Here is a 27,581-nt window from a genome sequence, read left to right as displayed (position 1 = left end):
TTGGGAAAAAAAACTTTTTTTTTTAGAGGGTTTTTTTTGGGAAAAGACTTTTTTTTTTGGGGAGCAGAATTTCTAGACATTGATATTTTTTAAAACCATTAAAAAAGTGCGAAGGACCAAACCATGGCAGAAAAAAAAAACTGATTAGCGCTTTTACAGCATCCTTTGTCGCTTCATCAGACAGTTCAACAAAACAAAAAACGCCATATTTAAAAACCACATCAACCAATAAAATGTCATCTCATTGTCTAAAAGATGCACATCTAACTACATCATTACATAAATAAAATACAGCAATAAATACATGAATACAGATACAGACAGTGGAATCATATTATATGGCTACCTAATTAATTCCCTAGCCTGTAATACAGATTTTTATTGAAAGATGGTAACGCTATGGGCACATCTTGTGCCAATAGCTACGCCAACATCATTATGGCCAGCTGGGAGAAGCAACATTTTTTGACTGAAAGGTTCCATGGACAATTGGTGTTTTACTGTAGATTCATGGATGGCCTATTCATAATATGGAATGAGAATGAGACATCATTTGATTCACTGCATGAGCTCATGAATAATAGTACAAGTTTTTTAAAGTTTATTTGCTGTAGTTCGTTCAATGAAATATAATTTTTGGATGTGAGGATTCTGAAGAATATAGAAGAGGACTTTGATACCCAAATACTTAGAAAGAAACGTTACAGGAACATGTGTCTACAGAGACAAGGCATGCGGCACACTTACATATTTAAGAATGTGATCAAAAGACAAAGCTTATGAGCCTCTAGATGGAATGCTGGTAATGAAGGATTTCACCGGGAACGACTACATTTAAGTAATAGTTTTAGAGCGAGGGGTTACATTAAAAAAGAAGTGGATAGAATATTATCACAGATACCTATGATGAGGAATGAACAAGGGAAACCCTACTTTTCTGACAATCAGACATGTTACTGATAGAAATGAGACCACAGAAACAATGAGAATCCCGCTAACCTATTCTAGTAATTTTAGATTAATACACAATATTTTCAATAAAAATTGGTGCATTTTATGTACGGATGAACAGGTAGAGTCAGTGATGGGTCATGCACCTAGATATGCCTTTAAAAAAAATCACTTAAGAGAATGTTATGCTATCCCAACCTGGATACTACCATTTCAGTAGATATGGATAATATAGCCACTTTACCATGCAATAGATGTAATTTTTGTAATTTGATTGACAGTCATAAATTTGTACATCCTGATACAGGCAGGGTAATGGAATTCAAAGTGCATGCTAGCTGCAATTCTGTGCATGTTGTTTATCTGGCTTACTGCCAGGTATGTCTATTTTTCTATATTGGTAAAACAGATAGAAGGTTTAGGGGTCGGATAAGAGAGCATGTGTATGACATCAGTAGACATATAGAAACAAATGCATTGGCTAAGCATGTTTTGCAGAATGATTCAGCACACTCCTTCAAGTTTATGGTTATTGAAAATATTCCACCAAATGAATGGGGCGGACATTAGAAATAGGACAAGAGACATCAGAGTTGAAATGGATTATCGGAATAAGGGCAACAACAGGGAGAGCTTTAAATGACAAAATTTGTATTAAACCTGTTTTACAGGCTAGAGAATTAATTAGGTAGCCATGTATTATGTTTTCACTCTTTGCATCTGTATTAATTTTAGGGTTATTGCATAGACAATGTGATGAGAAATTTTATTGGTTGATGCGTTTTTTAAATATGGTTTATTATGCTTTGTTGAATTGTCTGGTGAAGCCACAAAGGTTGCTGCAAAAGCTCTCACTCTTAAATCAGTTTGTGTTTTTTTGCCGTGCTTTGGTCCTTCACACTTTAGTGGTTTTCATTTTATTTTTGTGTTGGACCATTTATCTATACTGCTGTTATTGTTTTCAATGATATTTTTTATCCTTGGATATTTTTTTTAAGTTTTAAATGTGTACCAAGCATACAAACTGAGGTGAGATACTGCACTTTTTCATCCATACAGAGAAAACAGACTTGGAGCATAGTTCTCAAGTGTTGCACATTAAGAACTGTTAGTTATTTGGCCCTCAGTAGTCCCCTATATTAAATGAAGGGTAACACATTGCTCACTAAAATTTAGAAAAATGAATTGTCAAGTCATGATGCTTTGTAATCTTCATATGCTGATAGCACTGTTGCAGTTGATTTCACTGTGTTTGGCATTTCATTCTTAAATTTCATTATGTAGCAAACATTTTGCTCACTTAGTCCACAGTTTTCCTACCCTGTGGTGAATATAGATTGAGAGTTTTATTTCAGGATCATGCACAAGGGTGGCTGGTAATGTGGAACTTTCAGAAGCAGCTTGGTGAATGGGGAAATAAGCAGCTTAGTGAATGGGGCAAATTGGAATGCAATAAGGCTACATTAGAGTGGAGTCAACAGTGAGCATAGTTACAAATCTAATGTTTTCTTTTCCATCCATTGCTCAACTGATGGGTGTCAGATCCGACCTCAGATCCAACTTTGGCTACTTTTTCCAGGCTTAGGATCTGTAGCTCAGGGTCCTCCCCTTACCCACAATCCCTTTCTGTCCTGTAATTGAACAACACATTACACTTGTTCTTGATGAGCTTTTGCCTTCAGGAGAATCTTCAAAATCTGCAACTGGATTGTCCTCATCCAGGAAACTGTCATCTGAGAAACACAAAGGGAACAAGGAAGCAATCCCCTGACTGCTTTCCTTCGTCAGTGTTATCTTCGGTTCTGGCTGCCAAGCTTTTCAAGTTTTCGGATCCTACAACTGCCCTGGATCTGATTTTGGTATGATCCAGGACTCTTCTCTTATCAGAGCTGAGGTTTTTCCCTGTTTCAGTCCCTACTAAGTTACACTCACCCTTCCTTCAGGAGAGACCCATACTGAAAACTTAAAGGCCACCCTTCGCATCTTCTTCCTTAAGGTCCATTAGGTCTACCAGAAGCCTGGCAGAAGCTGATGTGAATAGAATGATGAGGAAACTCCTTAGTAATCAAATTCAGTTGGGAGTTCTCCCATCTCTGTCTCCCATTGGACCCATGATGTTTGGACCCTCTCCTTTGCCTATGGCTGTTCCTACTCTGATCCGACTTCCAGGCTTGGGGATGGTGGTTCTGAGTTCCTGGTTGTCCATTTCAGATCTGAAGTTGTGGTCATCTTCATCTCTGGCATCTTTTTTGATCAAACTGGCTCCTGTTTCATATGAGCAGGGCAGATCATGGAGCTGAAGATTTGGTGCCAATTTTGGGTTAAAGGGTTATACTCTGAAGCTGTAGGAGCCACCCCTTCCCTTCAGAGCTTCAGTACTAGATGTCATGGCTCCAACTTTGGTCTTAGAGCAGGGTTGGGATGGTGCCTTTGGTCCCCCCTGAGGCATAGGGGTGTGTTTTAATGGTAGGTGTTGCCCTCATGTCAGAGGAGGCCCACATAATTGAAACTTTAGGGGGTCCATTCTACAAGACACCATATCAACACTGTTGAATGGTTGGCTGTCTGCTGCACTGTGGAGGCAATCAACAGGTTCTTGTCTGTGCACCCAGATGCCTGGACATCCATCACCAAGGATGTCTGGGTCCAGACATTTATTACCAGAGGCTATTACATTCCCTTTCTCTATCCACCTCCACTCTAAAAGAAGATTCCCAATGTTCCACCCTTTCAAAGAAAACAAACAGCATTAGAGATAAAAAAGCTGCTACGCAAGGGAGTAATTCAAGAAGTCTCACCAGGCCAGTAAGGCTTTGGAACTTATTCAAGATTATTTTTAGTACAAGAAAAGAATGGAGACCTTAGGCCAATTTTGAAACTCAGCCACTTGGATCAATAGTCCAAGTAAGCAAAGTTCTGAATGGTGATATTACAGCCCATCCTATCTGTTCTGAGGAAGAATAATTGGATGTGGTCAGTAGACATTCAGGATGTGTTCTGCTACATCAAAATGGACAGATGCTCTTGGAGGTTCCTTCGCTTATGGCTGGGAGTCTGTCATTTTCATTTCAGAGTCCTGGCTTCTGTCTCACCACAGCCCTCTAGGTGCATAAAATGCATGGCAGGGGTTGTAGCTCATCTCTGACTGCAAGAGTTGTGTATTCCCCTGTCTATTAGGTCCTTACCACTCATACCAGGTCTCTGCTAGTCTGGGCGAGAAACTATTAATCTATGCTCCGGCCTAGGAATCATAGTGAACCAGGACTAATCATAATTTTCTCCAGTACATGTTCTGGAGTTTATAAGATCAAATTTGAACATAGGCATTCAGATTGCAAGGTTACCAGTGAACAAGTTATCCAGTCTACGAAATCAGGCAGTACAACTGCTTTCCCATCAGACACCATCTGCTGGACTAGTTCTTCAACTTCTAGGATCAATGGCAGCTTCCATTACTTTGGACAAGGTATTATATGAGAAGTGTTAACAATGGACACTAATGGTTTAGTGTCCATAAGATCCCAGCACATGTCCTTTCCAATCCATTTTTAACAATCTGCAGAAATCATGTAACTTGATGGATTTGGTCTCCAGAAGTGTTTCAGAGCTGTTCCTTTGTTCCTGTCTCTCCCAAAGCCACAGTGACCACTGATGCTTCCCAGCTTGGGTGGGGGGGCATTACATGGGAAAGACGATCCAAAGCATATGGTCCACATCAAAGGCCAACTCAGGCTTTTCAGAATGCTTTTCCTCTAGGGGTGATTTCTCTCCAGACGGTTAATATGTCAGTAGTCTGGTATATCAACAAACGAGGGGGAACATGCTCCTACATATTGTGTCAAGAAGTGAGTGTGGCAGTGGGTGATATCTTCTAACCACTTTCAGATAGCAATACACATACTGGGGAAGACCAACATTCTAGTGAACAGGTTGAGCAGATCTATTCTGCTACCTCATGAGTGATGTATCAGTCCAATAGTGCTGACACAAATCTTTTGCTGATGGGGCAACCCTGCTGAGATCTTTTTGCTTCTCCCACCAGTTCAAAATGCAGAAGGTCCTTTTCTCTGATCCTGGAGATTTCCCGAGAGATGCTCTGATTCACGATTGGCCCTCCAGTCTCCTATACACCTTCCAGCCAACCCCCGTATTTCTGAAACATCTGCAGAAAACATTACAACAGAAGATTATGGTCATCTTGATTGCCCCTTTCTGACCTTGACACGTGTGTGTTCCCTTTCTGTAGCCTCATCTGGTACAACCCCTAGGTGCTGGATTTGAACCCAGATCTCTGGTCTCATCCATCTAAAATGCCTTATTTGGACATTAGAGTCCTAAAACTAACCACATGATTTCTCCACTTCCAATGACGGCTATAGTCATTCCAGTATTTCCTCCCAAGTGGTCCATATTCTGATTTCTTCCCAGAAACCTTCCACTAGGAAAGTTTACAAAAGGAAAAGGAAAAGATTTTACATTTGGGATTCTCAGAGAAATTTAGATCCCTTTTTAGCCCCTGTATATCATCAGATTTTCTTGTTTCTGTTCTCTGTAATGAAGCTAGATATTCAACTGTCAATGTTCAGTTAGCGACCATTTCAAAATTCCATATTGGAGAGAATCGCACTTCCTTAGCATCACTCATGTTTGTGTAAAGTTGTCTTGAGATGTACCTTCCTTCCTTAAACCCCCACTCAAAGATCCTTCTCCCCTTGGGACATGACTGTCTTGCTACAAGCCTTGACCCACACTCAATTTGAACCCGCTTCCTAGGTGGAGTTAAAAATTTCCAACTTGGAAAACCCTTTTCTTAGTAGCAATTACTTCAGGTAGACAGTGTGTGAAAGCTTTAAGCATGGTCTTTTCAACTTCCATATACTATCTTCTACAAGGATCGTTTTTTTTTTTTTTTTATGAACCAACTCTTCTGCTTTACCTAAAGTAGCTGCACAGACTTCACTCAAACTATTAACCTATCAGTCGTCTTTTCGAATTTTTCAAAAAAGGGAGGATGCACGCTTCATTTATTAGATGTGCATAGGCAATTAAACCAAATCTTTCAGGAAGTCAGACCAATTGTTTGTTTCATTTCCTAAAACCAAGATGGGTCAAGGCATCTCAAATGTTACCTTAGATAGATGGTTGACTGGCTGTATCTGCGATGTATATAAGCTGAAAGGTTTGGCCTTACCTAAACCACATAAAGCACACTCGGCAAGATCTGTTCTTACTTCTGCAGCCTTCTTTTCTAGGGCTTTGATTGATATTTGCACTGCTGCCATCCTGGTCCAGTGTTCATCCCTTCATATCCCATTACAAATTGGATTTGTTTTCCAGAGATGGGGTGTCATTTGGTTCTGCTGTCCCCCAGAACATCCTTCCTTGAGACTACCCATGAGATTTTCTACCTTATTTTTAGTCATTTATAGTTTGCTTACTCTTGCTATTTGCTGAGTGTCTCTTTTCCGTTTCTTTATCAAATTTTGGTATTTCTTCATGCCATTGCTGGTACAGGCCTCCCTTACCTCTGTGGTAATCTATAATACCATTGCTGGTATTTAACCTCCCTTACTCTCTCCTTCCCTCTACACATTGGTTATTTTTTCAGTACCATTGTTGGTAATTAAAAAAAAATATATATATATCTAAGTCAGTCCTTTCTTTTCTTGACTGTGTATATGCGTGGGTGTGTCTGCTTCATATACTGCTGGTCTGGCAGAGCCTTCCCTTCATTGCTGACTTATTTGAATTGTTGATAATGGTTGATAAGAAGGGGACAACAGGCTTTAAGCAGTACGATCAGTGTGGCAGGAAAATGCCGAATTCTTATGAACATTTGTCCTTTGTTTATTGTCTCAGGGTGCCACACTTGAAAGTTCACCCTCCTTGCGACTTATGTAAAGGCTTTAGTACCCGCACTTTGAGAGGAAAAATAAATTAATATTGAAAGGTCTTCAAAAAACTCTCTTCTCAGAGGCTCTGAGGTGGACAGCTCAACCCCTCCTAAGAAGGAACATAAAAAGAGTCAATCTGTACCTTCCTCTCCACATACCGGTAGGACTAAATCTTTTAAGCCCCCCCCCCCCCATGGAACCAAAGGCAAAACTCCCTAAATTGACTTCTACAATCTTGGCACCGGGGTGTCAAACCCCTGGGCCTCTAACCCCTCCTATGGTGCCGTCCTCTGTTATGGCACCGACCAAGACTTCAACTCCTATGGTACCGATGCCCCTCTCTGCACCAAAAATAGTCTCCCCAGTTCAGGTTACTACCCCCTCCTACACAATCTACTGGTCCCTTGATCATGGTACCGAAGGGCGAAATATTACCTTGGACTTGATACTCTCTGACAACAGATCCCTTTTTCGGACAGTTGAGTCCCTTTCTAGAATGCCCCGATTCTCCATCTGGGATGTCTGCCCACTCCTCCAAGAGCCTTTCGGAACAAGACGTAGTGAGACTCGTGGATCAGCTCCTGGCAGCCAGAATAATTCCATCACCTCCTAAATCTTACCTCCCACCCGGAGCCGAGGAATTTTCTCTACAGACGCCAACGTATATTCCTCCTTTGCCCTCCTTGGAGGTATCTGAGCCCTTGACACCGATGCCTATCCCGGTTCCAGCTTTTTTGGTTCCATTGGTAGATCTTACCATGGCTCCGAAACCTACGCTATGGTCCTCGACTCAATCAGAGCCAACCCATCCTCTTCATCAAGACTGGTCTGTCAGCACCATCATCCCTAGTATGGTGCCTGTTTTTTCTACGGTGCCATTTGCTACAGTTCTGGTTGTCTTGGCGGCACAAAGTCCTCTCGTGACTCCTTCCCTGTGGGTGGGCTCCTCAGAGAGGGGTGTGACCCCGGTTCTAAGGTTATCTTTCTCTGTTTCGGACTTCCATCCCTCTTCGGGTGGGCCTGTTTTCCAGGTGATGGAGAGGGCACTTGCCTCAGCAGGTTCGCAGCCAGTTCCTTCAGTGCCGGAATGCCACATAAACATGTCCTCTGAACTGCAGCTGACACAGTCCACCACTCTGGGGTATCGAGCACAGGAACCTCAAGATACCTTTCCACAGGGCACCAACTCTTAGGAGTCCTTTTTAGATACCCCTGCTGAAGAGGTGCCCTGTAAGAGATTGTGCAAGAAGAAGCATGTGGATTCCCCTGAAGAATCTCTTACCGAAGATGCAGACTATGATGAGGTGTAAGGGTCGCCACCTGAAGATGTCTCCTTTGGAGATTACTAGAAAGAAGCCCACCCACCCCTCTTCTGTAGGACTCTGTATTCTTGCAGGCTTTCTGTGCTTGACCTTCTACTTCCTGAGTGACCCTGTCTGTAGATCTAGCTCATCGTGCAGCACGCTTGGAGGAATCCTGACATCATTGAACCTATCCCTTAGAGACCAGACAGAATTCTCTCCCTTCCAGAGGATCACCCCCATTGGTTCAAAGGCTTACCAGCAGACGTTGTGGTGGTGCCGGTGGCCACTAGAAAAGAACTCTGCGAAGAGAGTCCTACTGTGCATCCCCCAAACAGAGTCTCAGATGATGGACAGGTTAGGGAAGTGGGTATATGCTTCATCGACCTTTGCCATTCGGTCCTTGAATTACTTGGCACATTTTCCCCATCTCCAGAGAGACCTGATCACGGAACTCTTGAACACAAGCAGGAACAGTATCTGATGATGTTCGTGACAAAGTTGCCTCACAGCTTGCCACCCTGGAGTCTGTCTAACTCTAACATCCAGTTGATTTTTCACACTACCAAAGGGTCGGCTAGAGCATTGGGTGCAGGTATTGTCATGAGATATCATGCCTGGATGCGCCTTTGTGATTTTGCGGACCCTTTTAAGTCTTCCTTTTTCAACACTCCTGTGGAAGCTTCCTCTCTTTTTGGCTCAATGGAAAAACAAACGCATAAGGCAGGTGTGAAAATAATGGCGAGACCCTGTCCGCCGAGGTCGTGCATTTTTCCACCCCTCAAAGATCCATTTCTAAGAATCAGAGGAGTGGAAAGATATGGTACAGGAAAACCCAGGGTCCTTATCACGACACACATGACGAGTCTTCCACCCGGGGCAGAGGGGGAACTCATCTGGAAGACGCCCATCCAGAGGTAGAGGGGGTCCACTTAATCATGGTTCTAGAGATTCTTTCTCTGGACAGCCCTATCAGTGCTCCTGAAGAGCTGCCCAATTGCTTACCTCTGGAGGCAGTCTGGGGATGATTCTCTGTGCACCACCTTGCCTGGCAATCCATAACAACATATTCTTGGGTGCAGATGATAATTACCAGAGGTCATCACATCCCTTTTGATTCTTTCCCAAAGCAGCAAAGGCAAATTCCCTATGTCCCACCCAGTCAGCGGGAAGCAGCAGCTGAAGAAATACAAAAGGTGCTTCTAAAAGAGTCATCCAAACAGTCCCACCGGACCAGATAGAATCCGCATTTTACTCAAGGTTTTTTTTAGTGCCAAAAATGACCAGGGACTGGAGGCCAATTTTGAACCTCAGCATCCTAAACAAGTTTGTCAGACAGACAAAATTACGGATGGTCACAGTTCAGTCTAGCCTTCTGTTTCTGGAGAAAGACGATTGGATTTGCTGGATAAATCCCCAGGATGTGTATTACAACATAAAAATGGACAAACGCTCCAGGAGATTTCTCCGCTTCTGGCTGGGAGCCAATCATTACCAATTCCGAGCACTGCCCTTTGGTCTCTCTATGACCCCCAGAGTGTTCACCAAATGCATGCATTGGTAACAGCTCACTTAAGACTGCAAGGATTCTGGGTGTTTCTGTATTTAGACGATTGGCTCCTTACCACCCCTGCCAAGTATCTGCTAATTACAGCCCTACATTACACCCTAAAGCTAGCAAGATCCTTGGGGTTCTCAGTAAACGAAGAAAAGTCCAAATTAACTCCCACTCAGAATCTGGAATTCCTAGGAGCAAGTTTCGACACTCAGTCTGGCCTAGTCACCCTTCCACTTCACAGGTTACGAAGACTAAGGTCTCAACTCCAGGTGATACTCTCTCATGACAAGGTTTCAGTTCATGCAGTCCTTCAGCTTCTAGGATCAATGGCATCCCCAAGCAAGACTACACATGAAACACCTACAATGGCTGTTAGAAGCACAGTGGTCCCCTCTAACTCATTCTTTGTCCTTTCAGATCCGCATAACAAATCGATGCAAACAAGGCTTAATTTGGTCGATGAAGCCAGAAAAAGGCCTATGGAGTCACCCCTTCTCCCCCTCTCAGCCCAAGGCCATAGCGACCATGGACACTTCCCTGATGGGGTGGGGGAGGCATTTCCAGGGAAAGACAGTCCAAGGCACTTGATCCCCCATGGAGGCCAACCTGCATATCAGTGTTCTAGAACTGAGGGCAGTGCTTCTTACATTGCAAGCATTGCAATCTGTCCTCCTGTCATGGACAATTGCTATCCAGTTGGACAACATGTCCATAGTCTGGTATATCAACAAACAAGGGGGAAATCGAATCCTACCCATTGTGTCGAGAAGCCATGAGAATTTGGCAATGGGCAATATCTTCCAACCGCTTTATGATAGCAACGCACATTCTCTGGATTCCAGTGTAATTGCAGACAAGCTGAGCAGACGCATTCTCCTGCCGCATGAGTGGTCCCTCAACTCTGTCATAGCAACAAAGATCTTCACTCAATGGATCTATTTGCGTCCCCAATAAACCACAAATGCAGCAGCTACTTTGCCCTGATCCCCCCTCATGGGGAGTCCCTGAGGGATGTTCTATTACACGATTGGCCCACAGGACTTCTTTATGCCTTTCCCCCTCTTCCTCTGATCCTGCAATTCCTAAAAAAGCTCTTCGGTTAAGAAGCAGAGTAATCCTCATTGCCCCCAACTTGTTTGGTTTCCCTTCCTTTGGCCTCACCTGCTCCAAAAACCGTGGATTCTGGATCCAACTTCGGAATTGCTATCGCACCCACAAGGGTTGATCCATTTGAACATATCGAGTCTCAAGCTGACAGCTTGGTTCCTCCATTTCCAGTAATTGCCAGGCAGAATAACTTATCCTCCCCTGTACAAAACCTTCTTCTGGCTTCCTACAAACCATCCACCAGGAAACTTTATCTTAGCAAATGGAGAAGATTCATAATTTGGTCTTGAGAGTAAAGACTTGACCCCTTCTTGGCCCCACTGAGTTCTGTACTGGACTATTTATCAAACCTCCTCCATTCGGGGGTGGCAGCTTCTACTATTCCAATACACCTGGCAGCTATCTCAAACTTCCACAATGGCTTCCAGGACTCGTCCTTGATATCTCACCATCTCTGTAAAACCTTTCTGAAAGGTGTCACACACATTAGACCACCCTTCAAAGAGCCAATTGAATTTGACTTTGGTGCTACAGTCCTTGACTCGTCCTCCCTTTGAGCCTGCTGCCACTTGCGATATGAAATTTATATCCTGGAAAACTCTATTCTTGTTAGCTATTACCTCAGCAAGGCAAATATGTGAACTACAAGCCTTGTGCATAAAATGCCCTTATATGGTTTTCCATAAAGACAGAGCATCACTCCGGACTAATCCTTCCTTATTACCCAAAGTTATTTCGGATTTGACTGTTAAACAATTGACCTGCCAGTCCTCTTCCCAAATTTTTGTAATAAGGGAGAATATTGCCCGCATTTGCTTGATGTGCATAGACAATTGCATTTCTACTTGGACAGGACTATATCACTACAGAAATCTGACCAATTATTTGCATCCTTCTTAGGACCAAAACTGGGAACATCTGTTTCTAAAGCAATTTTAGCTAAATGGCTAAGAGATTGTATTTCCTTTATCTACCAACAAAACCATGTTCTTCTACCAACTAAGGTCAAACCGCATACAACCAGATCAGTGAAAACATCTGTTGCCTTTCATTCAAGAGCTTCCATGGATGACATTGTGCAGCAGCAACATGGGCTACTCCTCATACCTTTTATCACTCATTACAAATTGGACTTGGTCTCCTGGGGGAGAGCATGTTTTGGTTCAGTGGTGCTCAGGAATATCCTTCCTTAGGGCCTCCCAGGACATAAAGTAGCTAGGGACTCTGTTCCATCAGTAATGAATGAATGAAGATTAACAGCATCAGATAAAGAAGTTATGTTCTTACCATATTATTTCATCTGTGTTGTTCATAGGTTCATAGGTTTGTACTAGGCTATCTGCCCTAAGGCATTTATAAGCCTAGCCAGAGTGTATGTGGCTTACACCACCCATTAGGATGAGAATACTACGCCCTTTTAGGGTTTAGTTTACTATGCCTCTGTCTAGTAGTGACACAGAGATGACCCCCGGGGTAAACCTATGATCTGCCATCCATTCGTCGAGATTTCTCTTGAATAGAGTCAGTGAGGGGCTCTGCCTAACATGGACTGGGATTCTGTTCCAGAGTGTAGGGAGCCTCTGGGTTATGAATCTGTCCCTCCAGCACATCCTATTTATTTCTGTGTTGAGGTTTAAGTCACTTGTTCTCGTGGCTCTGATGGATTTGGATTTTCTGAGGTGGAGCATGTCCATTAATTCAGGATTGGACATGGCCTTGTATGTCAGGCACAGATCACCTCTGAGTAGGCGGTATGCGACTGAATAGAGCTGGAGTTTTTTCAGTTGGGCGGCATATGGCATATGTTTAAGACCCTTTATCCTCTTGGTGAGGAACTTTTGGGGTCTTTCCAACTACTGCAGGTGTCGGGTGAGATACATCCCAAATGGGGCATTGTACTCAATCATTGGCCTGATAAGAGAAGAGTACAGGGGCACAATGACCTCTCTTGATCTAGATGTGAAACCCTTCATGATAAGGTGGGCAATATAGAAGGTCTTCCTAACCACTTTGGCAATGTGAGTGTCAAATGAGAGGTTACTGTCAACCTGGGTCCCTAGGTCCCTGATTATCTCTTCCGTACTTAATGGATTACCGCCTATGTGGTAATTTGTCGGTACCTTGTTTTTCCCAAAGGGTATGACTATACATTTTTTGGCGTTCAGCTTAAGGCCATGGCTCTGGCACCAATTATCCTTTTCTATGAGGCCTCTCTGAAGGATGTTTGTGTCCGCTGGAGTATCAATTATGGCACCCAGTTTGCAGTCATCTGCGAACTTTGTCAGCCACAATCCTCCTATGTTTGCCTGTACCTCGGAAAAATAAATGCCGAACAAGAGGGGTCCCAGGACTGAGCCCTGTGGGACACCGCTTGTGACTGGCTTAGAGTCTGACATAGCTCCAGCAACTCTGACCCAGTGGGTTCTGTCCTTGAGCCAGTTTGCAACCCATCTTGTGACATATGGGTTTACATTTAAGCTGGTGAGTTTGTCTATGATGCCCAAGTGGGGTATTGTGTCAAAGGCTTTTGCAAGGTCAAGGTAGGCTGTGTGAACTGCCTTACCCTCATCAATGGCCTTAGTGACTGTTTCAAAAAAGTCGACCAAGTTCAAAAGGCAGGATCTGCCCTTGACAAAGCCAAATTGGGTAGGATCCAATGTCTGTAGGTCCCCAATGTCTTTGTTTGAGTTCCATAATGATCCTCTCCATATCTTTGCAGACCAGGCTCGTCAAGCTTATGGGGTGGTAATTTCCAGGGTCCGTAGAAGCACCGCCTTTGTGAAGTGGGACCACTGTTGCCGTACGCCACTCTTTGGGTACGTATCCTGTAGTAAGGCTAAGATTAAACAGCAGCCTTATGTGTGGGTTTAGTTCCTCTTGGAGTTCATGTAGCACACAGCCTGGGACACCATCCGGTCCCATTGATGCTGTGTTTTTAGCTTTAGAGAGTGCGGCTCTCACCTGGGCATCTGAGATGTTAGGGAGGCTACACTCTGCTGGGATAGTTTTTTCTCCTTTTGGGGGGGAGGAGAAATTTGCACTGAACCTGTCTGCCAGAATGTTGGCAATGTCAGTGGGTTCGGTGTATTTTGTGTCATTTTGGACTAACTCTGAGCATATCTGGGAGTTTCCACCCAGGTTTCTAACATAGCTAAAGAAGGCCTTGTGATTGTCTCTTGTGTCTTTTGCGATTTTTCTCTCAAAGTTGGCCTTGGATGATTTTATGAGTGATCGTAGCTTTTTGCTAGTACTGATCAGAGACGCCTTCCCTTTTAGGGATTTTGCTCTGTCATGTAGTAGCTTCCTCCTCCTGTTGTAAAGTTTGTTTATGGCTGGGGTCCACCAGACCGGCGCCTGCCTTTGGGGAATGGGTCTTGGTTTTATTTGGGATTGCATGATCCATGCATTCTTGAAGGTGCCCATAGAAGGCATTTGCAAAGGATTCAGCAGTGTGGGTTATGGTTTCCACTGGCCCAGGGGCCTTGAAGGATACCACTTCAGTCTTAAGAAGTGTGAAGTTTGCTTTTGAGAAGTTCTTCACTGTGGTCTTTTGTGCAGGGGTGGGGGGATGTGGATTTCCAGTGAGATTAATTTATGGTCTGATCTTACCAAAGAGGGATATACTTCGTGTGGAGCATTTTGTCCCCATGTTTGTGATGATCAGGTCTAGTATATTGTCTCCTCTTGTGGGAATGGTGACTAGTTGTTCCATTGCATTTGAGTTTATGAATTCTAGGAACCTTTGGGCTAGGGTGTTGGGGCTTGAGTAATGTTCCCAGTCTATGTTTGGGTAGTTGAAGTCTCCCAAAATGATGGTATTTGGAGAGACATTCATACTCTCCAGTGTCTTCAGGAAGGCTGTGTGGGGTTCCTGAGTTTGAGAGGGTGGTCTGTAGCATGCTACAAACTGTAAGGCAGTTTTGCCTATGGTTAGTTGCACCTGGATAGTCTCCGATGCTTCATGCGTTGCCACTAACCTGGAGGTGTGGGTATCTTTGATGAAAATGGATACTCCCCCTCCTTTTGTGATTCGGTCCAAGTTTTGGGGCCGGAAAGCATGATATGAGGTAAAACCTGATAGTGCTGGGGTGCTCTCAGGAGCCTTGAACCAGGTTTCAGTCACCGCACAGACATCAATGTTCTCCATACTGAGGAGGGCTTCGAGGGTGTGCATCTTGAGGTTTAGACGTCTGGCATTGAGCAGCATTACCCTTAGTTTTTTTCCACTTGTGTTTTCTAGGGAGGTAGGTTTGTCATTTGAGCCTTGCCTAAAAAGGCACTATGGGGTGGCAAGAGCCTTGGCCAATATCCGGAAGCCCAGGGGTGACAGGTGCAAGCCATCCCTTGCAAAGCAGCGTGGCTTGTCAAGCATGTCATCCCAAGCAGACAGACATTGGATCCCCTTAGAATGACACCAGTAATTAAGCCAATTGTTAAAACTGATCATTTTGTCTTTGTACTGTGGCATCATTCTTGGTGAGGGTAAGATGCTGCTCAGGGTCAGGGTCATACCGGCCTGGGCTACATAATCAGAGAGCTCCTCTATGTCTCTTTTCATGTAGTCCAGGGAGGTACGTCTCAGGTCGTTCACACCGGCATGTACAATGACTGAGTCATATTTGTACTTGCTGTGGAGTGACCTGAGTGCTTGTGTTATGTGGTGGATTCTAGCTCCCGACAGGCAGCTTACTGTGACCTTTTCCTTGCTTAGTCTGGTGAGCGGGACGTCAGTGTGTCTGACTATGGAGTCACCTATTACAAGTGTGTCTGGCGTGTTGTTTGGCCTTAAGGGCTGTGACTGTGTAGCACACTGACTTTGTGAACTATGTGTTGCATGTGCTATGTCTTGAGGTGGTGGTTGCTTGGGTGTCTGCTTTGGAGGCCTCTGTTGTTTTGGTAGATTTTTAATCAGTGCCTCCAGTATGTTTTGTGTGTTTATGTGTTTGGTTTGCTGTTGTGATAGTTCTATGTGAGACTGGGTTTGTGGTGTGCGTGGTTACCTTCTCCTCCTGACTGGTCTTGCCAGTACTGAATTGAGAGAGCTCAGCCTCCAGTTTGGCTATATAGTTGCATCTCTCGCATATATTTGTATTTGTTGGGAGGAGGAGAGGGTTGTCTGTGTACATGAGGCAATTGTAACATTGCCTCAAGATTCCCAGATTCACCAGCTGAACAGGAGAGGACGCCAGCAACTGACCCTTCGACATGCTAGAAATAGTGAAAAAGATTGCTGTGTAACTGAGTCAGAAAGGACCTATAGGGAGATGTGTACTCAACAGAATTTAGGTGAATGAAGTACTTTCTTTTGTTTAAGAGTGCTTTACCTGTATAAAAATGCTTTAGGAGCAAGTGCTGAGCTTTTCAGATAGAGTATAGGCTGTTTAGATTGCAAGTAGAACAGTTCTAAGGGAAAAATTGAAGAGCAGACTTGGCGGAGCCAGAAAAAGTTTAACCTTGTTTAACTAAGTTTAACCTTGTATAACCGGCGCTATGCATACGCACAGAAAGCAAAGGCGGATTTTAAGCAGTGAACTACAAAAGACCTAGGAATGGTCCCAAACAACCAATTACTACAGCTTCTTGTGCTGAGGTCACTTCCCCCAAGGACAGGTAGGCTGCTCAAGGCTCCTCACTCCCACTGGTGAGCAAAGAAACTTCCTTCTATCCAAGTAAGGTAATGGACAACACAGGAACTACACCACAGCCCAGAATACAGCAATGCCTGTATACTGGTCTAAACTAGTTGAGAAAGGCGGGAAAATAAGGATTATTTTTTTGTTTTTTTGTTTTTTTTTGTAGAAATGCACAGAAAATGCAGAGACAGTGATAAATTAGTTACACAGGCTAGCACACTTTAGTGGGCAGCCTCCACAGTTAAATTAAACAAACAAACAAGCAAACTTTCGATTAAATTCGACTAAATGTAACTTTAAGTGCAGATTTAAAAATAAATGCAGTAATCAGAAAAAAAAACAGTTCAGGCTAGTTTAAAGTAAGCAACAGAAGCTATTTCCAGTGAAAAAAAAGCAAATATACTTAAATCCAGAAGGTAGTCGCTTTTTCGAGTTCCTTGCTGCTAGGACCACTCTGTAAACCCACGTGGAGCTTGTCTGAGCAGTACAGCCAGAAAAACGCCTAGAGGCGGATTTTAAGCAGTGAACTACAAAAGAGCTAGGAATGGTCCCAAACAACCAATTACTACAGCTTCTTGTGCTGAGGTCACTTCCCCCAAGGACAGGTAGGCTGCTCAAGGCTCCCCACTCCCACTGGTGAGCAAAGAATCTTCCTTCTATCCAAGTAAGGTAATGGACAACACAGGAACTACACCACAGCCCAGAATACAGCAATGCCTGTATACTGGTCTAAACTAGTTGAGAAAGGCGGGAAAACAAGGATTATTTTTTTGTTTTTTTGTTTTTTTTTGTAGAAATACACAGAAAATGCAGAGACAGTGATAAATTAGTTACACAATCTAGCACACTTTAGTGGGCAGCCTCCACAGTTAAATTAAACAAACAAACAAGCAAACTTTCGATTAAATTCGACTAAATGTAACTTTAAGTGCAGATTTAAAAATAAATGCAGTAATCAGAAAAAAAACAGTTCAGGCTAGTTTAAAGTAAGCAACAGAAGCTATTTCCAGTGAAAAAAAAGCAAATATACTTAAATCCAGAAGGTAGTCGCTTTTTCGAGTTCCTTGCTGCTAGGACCACTCTGTAAACCCACGTGGAGCTTGTCTGAGCAGTATTGATCTACATTCATTCATTACATCCCACCCTCCTCCCCCCTCTGAAAGACTCCCGGAGGTTTGGACTTGGTCCAAGCTCCATGATAAGGAATTTGCTCGGATAAAACCTCCACTTTCTTTCTTACGGGCAAATTCAATCTGAGGTGATAGAGAGAGGGGCACTATGGGTAAGCTTAGCTCGAGAGTTTTTAGTTGGTGCGAGCTTGTTATAACTGCCAACTCGGTTCTGAGGACAGAACAGATACCTATCTGTAATGAATGAATGAAGATCAACAACACAGATGAAAAGTTATGGTAAGAACATAACTTAATTTTCGCTTTTGAGTTGTTTTATTGCAGTTGGAGGATGGAAACAGACAACACAGATCTGTCATAATAGTATGTACATAACACTCATTTTTAACTCATTCACACATATAGCAACTTTTCTGCATAATTACTTTTAACACCTGTAGATTGTGGTGTCATGTCATTTTTGTAACTGCATTCCTTAATTAAGTGACTTACCAGTTAATAATAGGCAACATATGTACTTAGGGTGAAGGGGCTTGAGAGGCCTAGTTACACTGCAGATCTTTGCAACATAGAGGCAGTTAACCATCTCTCTGTCTTTACTCAGTCCTAGCAAGTGGTGCCTCTGTGTGCCTAACTTATGGAGCCACCTATGACTAAGATGCTACTAGCTGTACTGCCTTGGTGCTACTAGAACAGGTTAATACAAATGATTTGGCTCTGGTGCCACCACAACAGGTTAGTACAAATGATTTGGCTCAGGTGCCACCACAACAGGTTAATGCAAACGATTTAGCTCAGGTGCCAGAACAGGTTAGTACAAATGATTTGGCTCAGGTGCCACCACAACAGTTAGTACAAATGATTTGGCTCAGGTGCCACCACAACAGTTAGTACAAATGATATGGCTCAGGTGCCACCACAACAGGTTAGTACAAATGATTTGGCTCAGATGCCACCACAACATGTTAGTACAATTTTTTTGCCTCAGAAGACACCAGAACAGGTTAGTACAAATGATTTGGCTCAGATGCCGCCTCAACAGGTTAATACAAGTTATTTGGCTTTGGTGCCACCGCAACAGCTTAGTACAGTGATGAAACATTCATTAATTCACAGCTATGACTGAATTCAGGCTCAGAATGCTTGCAACAGGCAGCTAATGAGTATAAAACAGAAAAGGCAACTACAATAAGTAATGGTTTCTTGAAGACGGTGACTGTAAATTGACACAGAGGTCATAATCACAGTTGAATACAATTTTACTGATCATAGCAAGGATTAGACTTGGGATCAGAATGCTCAGATGGCAGAAATAGTGAAAATGTCAATAAACAGTATGTCTAGAGCAAAAGGGAACAGTCTTGAGTGATAGTGCTCACAATTATGCATCTGCAGGAGTGTATGAGTGTGCACAGTTGGATACTGTTTGCCTTGTAGTTTTGATAAACTGCTATATTTCACTTGTGGTTGGAGATCTTAGGCTATTAGTTAAAGACAAGGCAACCCAAGTGACGGCCACAGACGGAGACAGATTTATTCTTCCAGAAATAACCAAGCCTCTCTCTGTCCTTTTTGGTAATAGTGGCTTATCCGAGAATCTAAGCATGACAAATTGCTCAGATCAGAAGGTATTCTGTTGCCATGATAATATACCAAAATTTACAAACTGTAGTTGAAGCACTGCTGGAATATGTATGTAGATGGAACTTTGAAAAGCATGTCTGTGTTAACCATACATTACACAGATGACTTGTAATGCTGTGACACTGAAGAGGTGATTTTTTTATTGAATGAGAAGTGGCAGTAGATGGAGAAAGGACCTCATTCAAAAATCATCTCTGAAGCCAGGAGCAACAAAAGCACTTCAAAGAGTGTGGTATCATCAGACCTGCAGAATTTGTTGGGATCACTTAGAGTGTCATTGGTTTCCCATTGTTTCTCCTGATGTTGCTTTTCTGAATGCCTACACATCTGACAGAGGCTTCCCAAAGCCTTTTCTGGTACCATAATAGTACAGTACTAGGAACACTCGCTCTGTGAGCAGTGTAGTTTTAAAGAGACACTGCTGATCTCCTTATTGTCCTCATGGTGAACCTAGCATATTGTAGACAGCTATCCATGTCATTCTCTAGACCCAGGCAGACTACATACTGTGTATAACATTTATTAGGTATTTACTTGTAACAATCTGTGCAGTTATTTTTCTTTACAGAACCAGATTCCCTGTCAAGCACTGACAATACTGTCATTAACATAGTACAGAAATAAGAAAAAAGATTTCCCCTTCGGGTACTTATCCTTCTTTGGGAAGCTGGCCAGCTCCTGGATTGATGATGCTTATAAAGCATGCAACTATTTCAGACATTGTGGCAAGAAAGATCTAAAGATGGCATTGGCTGATACCTTTCTTAAAACCCCAACATCTGATGTGTCTGGGGGGAGTGTCTGAGTTCACTGAAGGAAGGTACGGCTCTGGTTGTCAGTCTTCCTGCAGGCTGCATATCCCATTGGTGAGGCTTGAAACAGTGAATGTATGATGAGCATCTAAATCTATCACCAAAAGAGGCTTCTCCTGCAGGCACCAAGCCAACACACTGCTTGTTGCTTTTTGCAGGTTAGTGCAAAATGTGTGTTGTAATTTCATTTTTTCAAGAATTATGTAAGAAAAGCATTATAAATAAGTTTGCCTTTAATTTAAGGCAGCATCGACATTTATAATGTCAGTTTTTGTATGATTGCAGTAATCTGACTGAGAACAATTGTGAAATCCCTTGTCTAGATTGTAAACTGTCACAGACTCCTTGGCCTCAGTTTCATCCATGTCTGTCTCTCTTTTTCTGCACAGTGCCACTTCTCATCTCTTAAACTATACCCTTTTAGTATCACAACATTAACACCTACCTGCATGTGTAACTTTTCTTTTTTTCATGTTCATTTAGTAGGAGAATTAGAAAGCTATCGGGAAAGTTGAATCAGACTATACTTATGATTCCTCTTCCTCCTCGGAGCTTTCTCCACTGAAACATGGGAGGGAACACCTATGCAAGATGAAGCACATGGACTCCCATTTGAGTCCTCTGCAGTAGACACTGATAGTGGGAATCCAATTAGACTCCCCAATAGATGACGACAAATTCAGGGAGATGCTAAAAATGATGCAGAGGAGTGGGGATGGCTCACTGACACTACTTTCTGCAGAAATGGTCTTACAGTAGGCTTTCTGTTCTCCCTCCATCTACATCTTAGGTAGTTCCCCTCGAAAACAGCATGGTTTCCCTTGTCAGCAGTGCAGCTTCAGGAGAGACAGCTGTTGTAATACATATTCGTAGCAGAACAAATAGAATCCTCCACTCCAGCCTCCTATCGTTAAGATTACAACTTTTGGGTCCAGGATGCAGTCATTTTCTCTACCATTTAAGCAACAGCCTTTAAGAATTCTCAGATGCTTGCCAAAGTTCATTGACTCTTCTGGACAAGAAGCCAACAACATTGGGTCATTTTGGGAACAGAATGTAAATATCCTCTACTTTTTCCATCAGAGTGTTTATTTATTTTGCCTGTGCTGTATTTCTAGTGAGACCTTTTGAATGAACTGAACTTAGCACTGGAAAAGCTGCCTACAAGTTCAAGCTCATTTCACAGGCAACTACTGTTATTTTGATATGCCGCCTTACCATGGACTTGGTCCACAATTCTGCAGATGGTGTAGTGAGAAAAGCCGATAGTGGGAATACCATTTGAAGTCATGCCCGATTGTACTTACCAATTTCATAGAGAATTTCTAGGCATTCTGTATTAATGCCCTAGTTAATGAAACTGTTGTATTCAGTTAATAAGTCAAAAAAACGGAGGATAGTGAAAAATAAGGGGAAATTATGCTCATTAGTCCATCTTTTCCAAGATGCAGAGGCATCCAAGTCAGCTGTAGTACATACACAACCAACATCAGCAATACATAAATAAATAAATGAAAAAGTAATGCCTTGAAAAGAACCAATGTAGCAACTGCAATTTCAGAATGGGCATCCACTCAGAGGTAGACATTCTCAGCAGTACTAGGGATTGTGTGACTGTAGTTCTGGATGGCAGCAGTAGGCTCCCTGAGGACTTTCCCAACTATCCTACTCTGGGGTATTTTGGAGGCTTTTTGTAGTTCCATGTGTCTTTATGGCTGTTCTTTGTAGAAGACAGGTTGTGCAGCTTATTATACCAGACTACAAAATCTCTGTCCACACACTCCCTCCCAGTGATTCATCTACCTGACATTCCACCCATCAAAACAATTTAACCTGGGAAGAGTTCCTAAACCTTCATCTAAACTGAGCAGTCCAGGAGGTCCTGTGAGATATTTTTCCAAGACCAAAGACCTCAGGCCAGTTTTAGATCCAAGTGGTTCTAAACCAAATTTCTTCTCTGAGAAAATTTTCAGATATTGTAGTGCATTTCATTCCACCATGCTTGTCAAGAAGAGATTAAATGTAATATTTGAACCTCCAATACACCTGATTGCTCAAAAAGATCCTACAGGAATCCAGGAGGACATTTCAAGGTTGAATGACAGATATGTGGTTATCTTAACCATCCTCTTCAACTCAAAGGACATAGCTCCAGGCTCAAGTCAGTTTATCCCTAAGATTTTATACAGATTTTCAAAATTTTCTGCAGTCCCATAGTGCTCTGTTTTTTTTTGTTGCCAGGTCTGTTGCCACTCATGATGCTCACAGCAGATAATGGCAGATTTTCACAGCTGTATAAATCATATTTTCCTCTGAAAAATGGTTGATAAAGTTTCTTTGACAGATTTTTGACTTCTTAAGGTCAAACATTTTTCCATAATGCTTTACTGCTTTTACTGCTTCAGTACATAGTGGCCCTTACTCCCCATTTAGCCTGCAGTGCTCCGCACTATTTTCATTGATTCTGTGTTTACACTTTAGTTTTTTGAGTGGACTAACAGTGTTTTGTTCAGTTGCTTTGGTTTTATTGATGGAATGGTTATATTAAATTAGATTTCATTTAGTGGTGTTACTACTTACTGATCAATTAGCTAATTGTATGGTCCAGTGTTCAGGTTTTAAGAAGTAGGAGAAATGCTTACAGAAAAATTTCTCCTGCTCATAGACATGTCTTACATATAGGATGCTTGCCCCCCCAGCATTTGAATAACGACTGTAAAATCTGTAAGTGCTTTGATAAGAGGACTGTTGAGGAGTGAAAGAACAAGTTTGTTCTGAAAGGATAAGGGCCATTATCCAGGAAGGGGAAAGATAAGTGCCTGTCCTGTCACTTGACTTTTCAGATGTTCGGGAAGAAGGACACGTTGCATAACAGAGGGAATATATATGGATAGGAATAAGTCTTCTGAAAAGGTTTATCCCATATCTTTCAAATACCTGTGATGGGAAGAGAACTCTTCTGCTGCAGAATGCTCCTACGAAAGTTAGGCAGGAGTAAAGTAAATCCTCTTCAGGTGCTGGCTAAATAGATGCTTTCTTTTTTGTGTGTAGGCAGGCCTAAACATAGCCTTTCTAGCCAGGATAGGCTTTCTTCTTTATTGTCTGAAGTAGAGATGGGAAGGCTAATCTTCTCCAGGCCTCCTCCTTCCAAATCTTTTAAATCCACTAAAACTTTTTCTTCACAGAAAAGCCAAACTCTCACTCTGGATCTTAACTATAGTAAGATGATGGATGCTTTAATTCAGGTATATATTAAGATGAGCCTGGTCCCTTTCCCCTTCTGCTTTATTGACAGATAATGAGTCTTCATCAATGCTTCACTGCCAGTCTTCCGCCTTTGTGGCCCAAGTCTCAGGACTTGAAAGTGGATGACTCCTGACAGGTTTCGGTGCCAACATTAATTGGAGCTTTGTTGTTGATGACTGTTAGCATTGTAGGTCCACAGAATTTTCCTTCACCACCAACTATGCCATAAGTGCCACTTCTGACAGCTTCAAATCTTCCTTCATTGTTAAGAGTCAGTGTCAAGGGCCCAAGGCTGGTATTGATAACATTAGTGCTATTCCACATTTCAGTATCACTGAAGTTTGAGTTCTCCAGTTGGCATAATGGATAACATATTTGCCTCTCATGCACAAGGTAAAAAGCTTGATCCTTACCTCCGAGCAATGTCTGTCTAGAGTTTGCATGCTCTCCCTGAGTCTCTGTGGGGTTCTTCCCACCCATTAAAAACATGCTGTTTCCATCCCACACCCACCAAAGAATGAAGCTGTGGGCAGCACCATAGACTCTACATGATACCCTATAGAGGGAAGAGCTGTATAGGCCACCCTTTTTGAACATCTACTGTGGTGTGCAGTACTTCAAGATAGGAGAACATGGATAACAGACTGCATGCCCTGGCAGGGCTAGCAACTCGACAGTGTAAAAATATGGCTGTAGGCGATTTGGTCATGTTGAAGTTTGAGTTCTTGATATCGAAGAGACCATAGTGTATCATGTCAGCTACAGTGAACCTGTCTGCACCAATGAGAGCTCTGCCTTTAGTGCAGATGTCTTATGCACTGATGAGGATATAATTTATGCTGATGTTCATGGGGCAGACTTAGACATCAGAAGCTACTTTTGCGCTGATATTACACCTTCAAAGGTAGGTGTTTGACTCCATCACCTCACTGCCCTCTATTCAGTACTTGTGTTAGTCTGCAATTCTGGCCTCCATTTCTTCCTGTCAGGATAGAGGTTCAGGTGGCCACTGGCAGGGTCTTCCATGCTGGTCTGATTTTTTTTACCTTTCCCAACCTAGGAAAGGAAACAAGCATAGGTGTAAGAGGAGGCATGTTGATTTCCCCACTGGAATCTCCAGCTCCAGACATGGAACAGGTCCCCATGTAACCCCTCAGGTTAGGTCTTAGAGCTTTTGAGTAAATGGGGAAATGGCTCGAACACTTTTCACCTGCTGATAAAATCCTACAGTAGGCCTTTCAAGATAACCTGCAGCAATACCACAATAGTTGAAGCACAAAGGTTGAACCACCAACCACCAGCTAGTAATTCACAGGAAATTTCCTATGGATTACTAGCTGGTGGTTCAACTTTCAAGATAACCTCCCTTGTCCTCAAACCAATGAGATGATGGCAGTCTTTGCCTAGCAGATCTGGAATGACTCTTGATATAATGGGTGTCATGCCTCAGAAGCTGGACATGATCTTTCAGCTGCTCAAGAACTAGGATACATTGTTGTATACTTCTGTCATTGACTCCTGTAGTTGACCCCAGTGCTGATTGCATATTTAAGCGATTACCCTTAAGAGAGGGGACTCCATGTCCTAGAATCAAGTGCTTCATCTGCCTAATGAGGAGTCCAGAACTCTGGACCATTTTGGAAAGTGAGTCTTCTTGGCCTCTACATTCTCAGTAAGGGCACTTAGCTAGCTAAATATCGCCCATGTACTTCTGTTGCAGCTGGATCTTGGACATGAGTTAGGCAAGGCACTAGAATACTTAGCACATGAGAATAACCAGAAGAGGAAACTGATTTTCCAAGCTGCAGCAATTTCAACTACATTTATTCTTGCACTGCAGCTAACACACAGTGCTGTGGATGGTGCAGCAATGGTGGCAGGTGCAGGTACTGCTCTTCAGCGTTATGCTTGGCTCTGCTTAATTGATTTTGCAAGAATGCCCCCTATGCCCTGTTTAATGGAACTGATTTATATCATGCACATTTGAGAGAAAGCGTAGGGTGAGTGAACAGAATGGTAAAACCTTGAGGGTTATTGAAATCTAATTCCAGATTATGCATCGTCCATTTGCTAGAATCAGAAAGGTCCCAAGCAATTGTGATTTAAATAGGGCCAGCACTGCAGATAAAACATAGATACCAGCTGACTGTCAAAATCCGTAGAGGCTGAGATTCATCCCATAACGATTACCCATTTTAGAAGTCTGAAATCTTTGCAAACCAGGGCTGTTGCAATTCCTCCTGGTTGGGGGGGGGGGGGGGCAGTGCAGAAGCAGCAGCCCTAAGGACTTGCCCAGATTTCCCCATCAGGAGGCAATCAGAGGCTGATTATCCCTTTTTTATTGTCAAGGGCATCTATCATGCAAGAAACACTATTGGCATAGATGACTATCATGCAAGGTATTATTTCCATAAAAATTAGATCACTCTGCAGACCAATTCCATATTCATGTCTAAAGTTGTCTCAGAGGTCATTTTGAATCTAGCCATCAATCTCCCAGATTTCTATCCAGATCCAAAACAAGGGAGAACAGATTCTTCATACATTGTACATAGGCAACTCAGGTACTACCTTGACAGAGCAAAGTCCTTCAGGAAGGCTGGCCAGCTATTTATTTCTCATACTGGGAGTAAGAAAGGCCAGCTTTTGTCTAAACAGGCTGTCTCTAGATGTTTGTCCTCTGCTATTGTGTTTTGTTACTCCCACCATGGCAAAACTATTTCAAACAGATTTAACGCCCATTCTACTAGGGACATTCCTTCTTTGATGGCATATTTGAAAGAGGTGGATTCTAGAAGTATTCTAGAGGCAGAAACATGGTCTTGCATCCATATATTTACAAAGCACTACAAACTGAATTCCTTTTCTAGGTCCAGTGAAGGATTTGCAAGTACCATCCTTCAGGGGCTCCTGGACCCTTATCCTTCCTCCTCCCAGGTTGGGTAAGTTTGAGTAATCTACCCATAGGCTTCTGCAGCAGTGAGAATGACAAACATAGTTCAGTTGTGTAAATTGCACTTATGTATTACAGTAGATGTTTCAATTCTTCACTGCTGCAGTAGCCACTCCCATCCACCATCCCCTTGTACATAATTGGTGTGGGTTACAACTTTATTTTTGAGGTAGTAGTTGTTTTTGGTGTCCTTGGTCTTTACATTGATTACTGTAGCTGTGGTTAGTAAAGGCTAAGTTCTGCTTTTTCTCTTATTTGGCAAAAAATCCTGAAGATTTTAGTCACTGTGGCTACTTTTATAGTTCCCTCCAAAAGGGATTAGCCTGTAATTGGCCAGCGTTACTGTGTAGGAGGGGGTTACCGTTTGGGAAGTTGGCCAGATGCTATATGCTTTTTGGGTCCCCTCAAATGTCTTCTTTCTGGCCAGCCCTCAGTGCCCCACATCCTTGCTAGGTCTAACAGCCATTCTACTACTCCTCTACACTACTCTGGTATTGCTGGGGTTGGTCGTGGATTCCAAGGGCATCCTGAGGACTCTGCCATCTGTTCTTCTGTCCTTGAGGGGGTCTTTTTATATGCCCAACCCACTTCCCTTTCCACACCCCCATGCTTTTTGACTATAAGAGCAACTCGCCTCTTTGGACCATGCTTCCACTTAGGGCAACGAGCACCCTTCCACCCAGGATGACACACCTGTCCCTCCCTGCTAGTCAGTCGACTGAGACGCTAATCAAATCTGGGCCATGTAGGCTGTTGTCAGGGCTTTATCCTTCTGTGGCACCAAACTGCATGCTGTATCCACGAGAGGATACAACTCACAGGCTACTGCAGCAGAGAAGAATTTGAACATATGGATAAGTGCAACTTATACAGCTGTACTTTCTTTTTCAAAACAGGTCAAAATTTCTATCAAAATTAGCATTACTTTTGCCATGTTTAACTTCCTGAATCTGGTAGTGGCAAACATTTCTCCTCTGCTATTCCCAAGGAATCTTTAACAAAGCCTACCTGCTCCATCATCTTTTTTTCATACATTTCATCAAATACATTTCTAGCAAATGTCAAATGGTGAAGCAGTAGTAATTTCATGAATCCTAAGTTTACCCCTGGTTTAGGAATGGAGTCCTTTCCTGCCAGGGTAATATAAATCCTAAACATTTGTCGAATTTGAAGGGGAAAAAACCTTCCGTCCTAAAATTTGCTTTCTTTCCTTATCCACCATCGCAGTTAAATCCTCCCTCATCTGCTCCAGCTGTTTTACAGTCTTAGCTGCCTAATCACAGTTCTTGCACTTCTGCTGTTTGGTTGGTTCAGTGACTTCCAGTTGCTTCTAAATATTTTATTTACACGTC

General features: G+C 42.8%; 1 protein-coding gene across 1 annotated transcript in view; it reads left to right on the top strand.

The window, feature by feature from the left end:
• Positions 1–27,581, top strand: part of WDR59 (WD repeat domain 59) — a 1,485,413-nt gene that overhangs the window by 512,690 nt on the left and 945,142 nt on the right. The window contains exon 9 of the mRNA XM_044081604.1: positions 4,275–4,417. Coding sequence (XP_043937539.1) covers positions 4,275–4,417 — 143 coding nt within the window. The remainder of the gene's footprint in view (positions 1–4,274; positions 4,418–27,581) is intronic.

Source organism: Protopterus annectens, chromosome 8.part1, assembly GCF_019279795.1.
Source record: "Protopterus annectens isolate FY-2018-M chromosome 8.part1, PAN1.0, whole genome shotgun sequence".
NCBI lineage: Eukaryota > Metazoa > Chordata > Ceratodontiformes > Protopteridae > Protopterus > Protopterus annectens.
The sequence above is the reverse complement of the archived record's forward strand: the minus strand, read 5'-3'. Positions and strand labels throughout refer to the sequence as shown.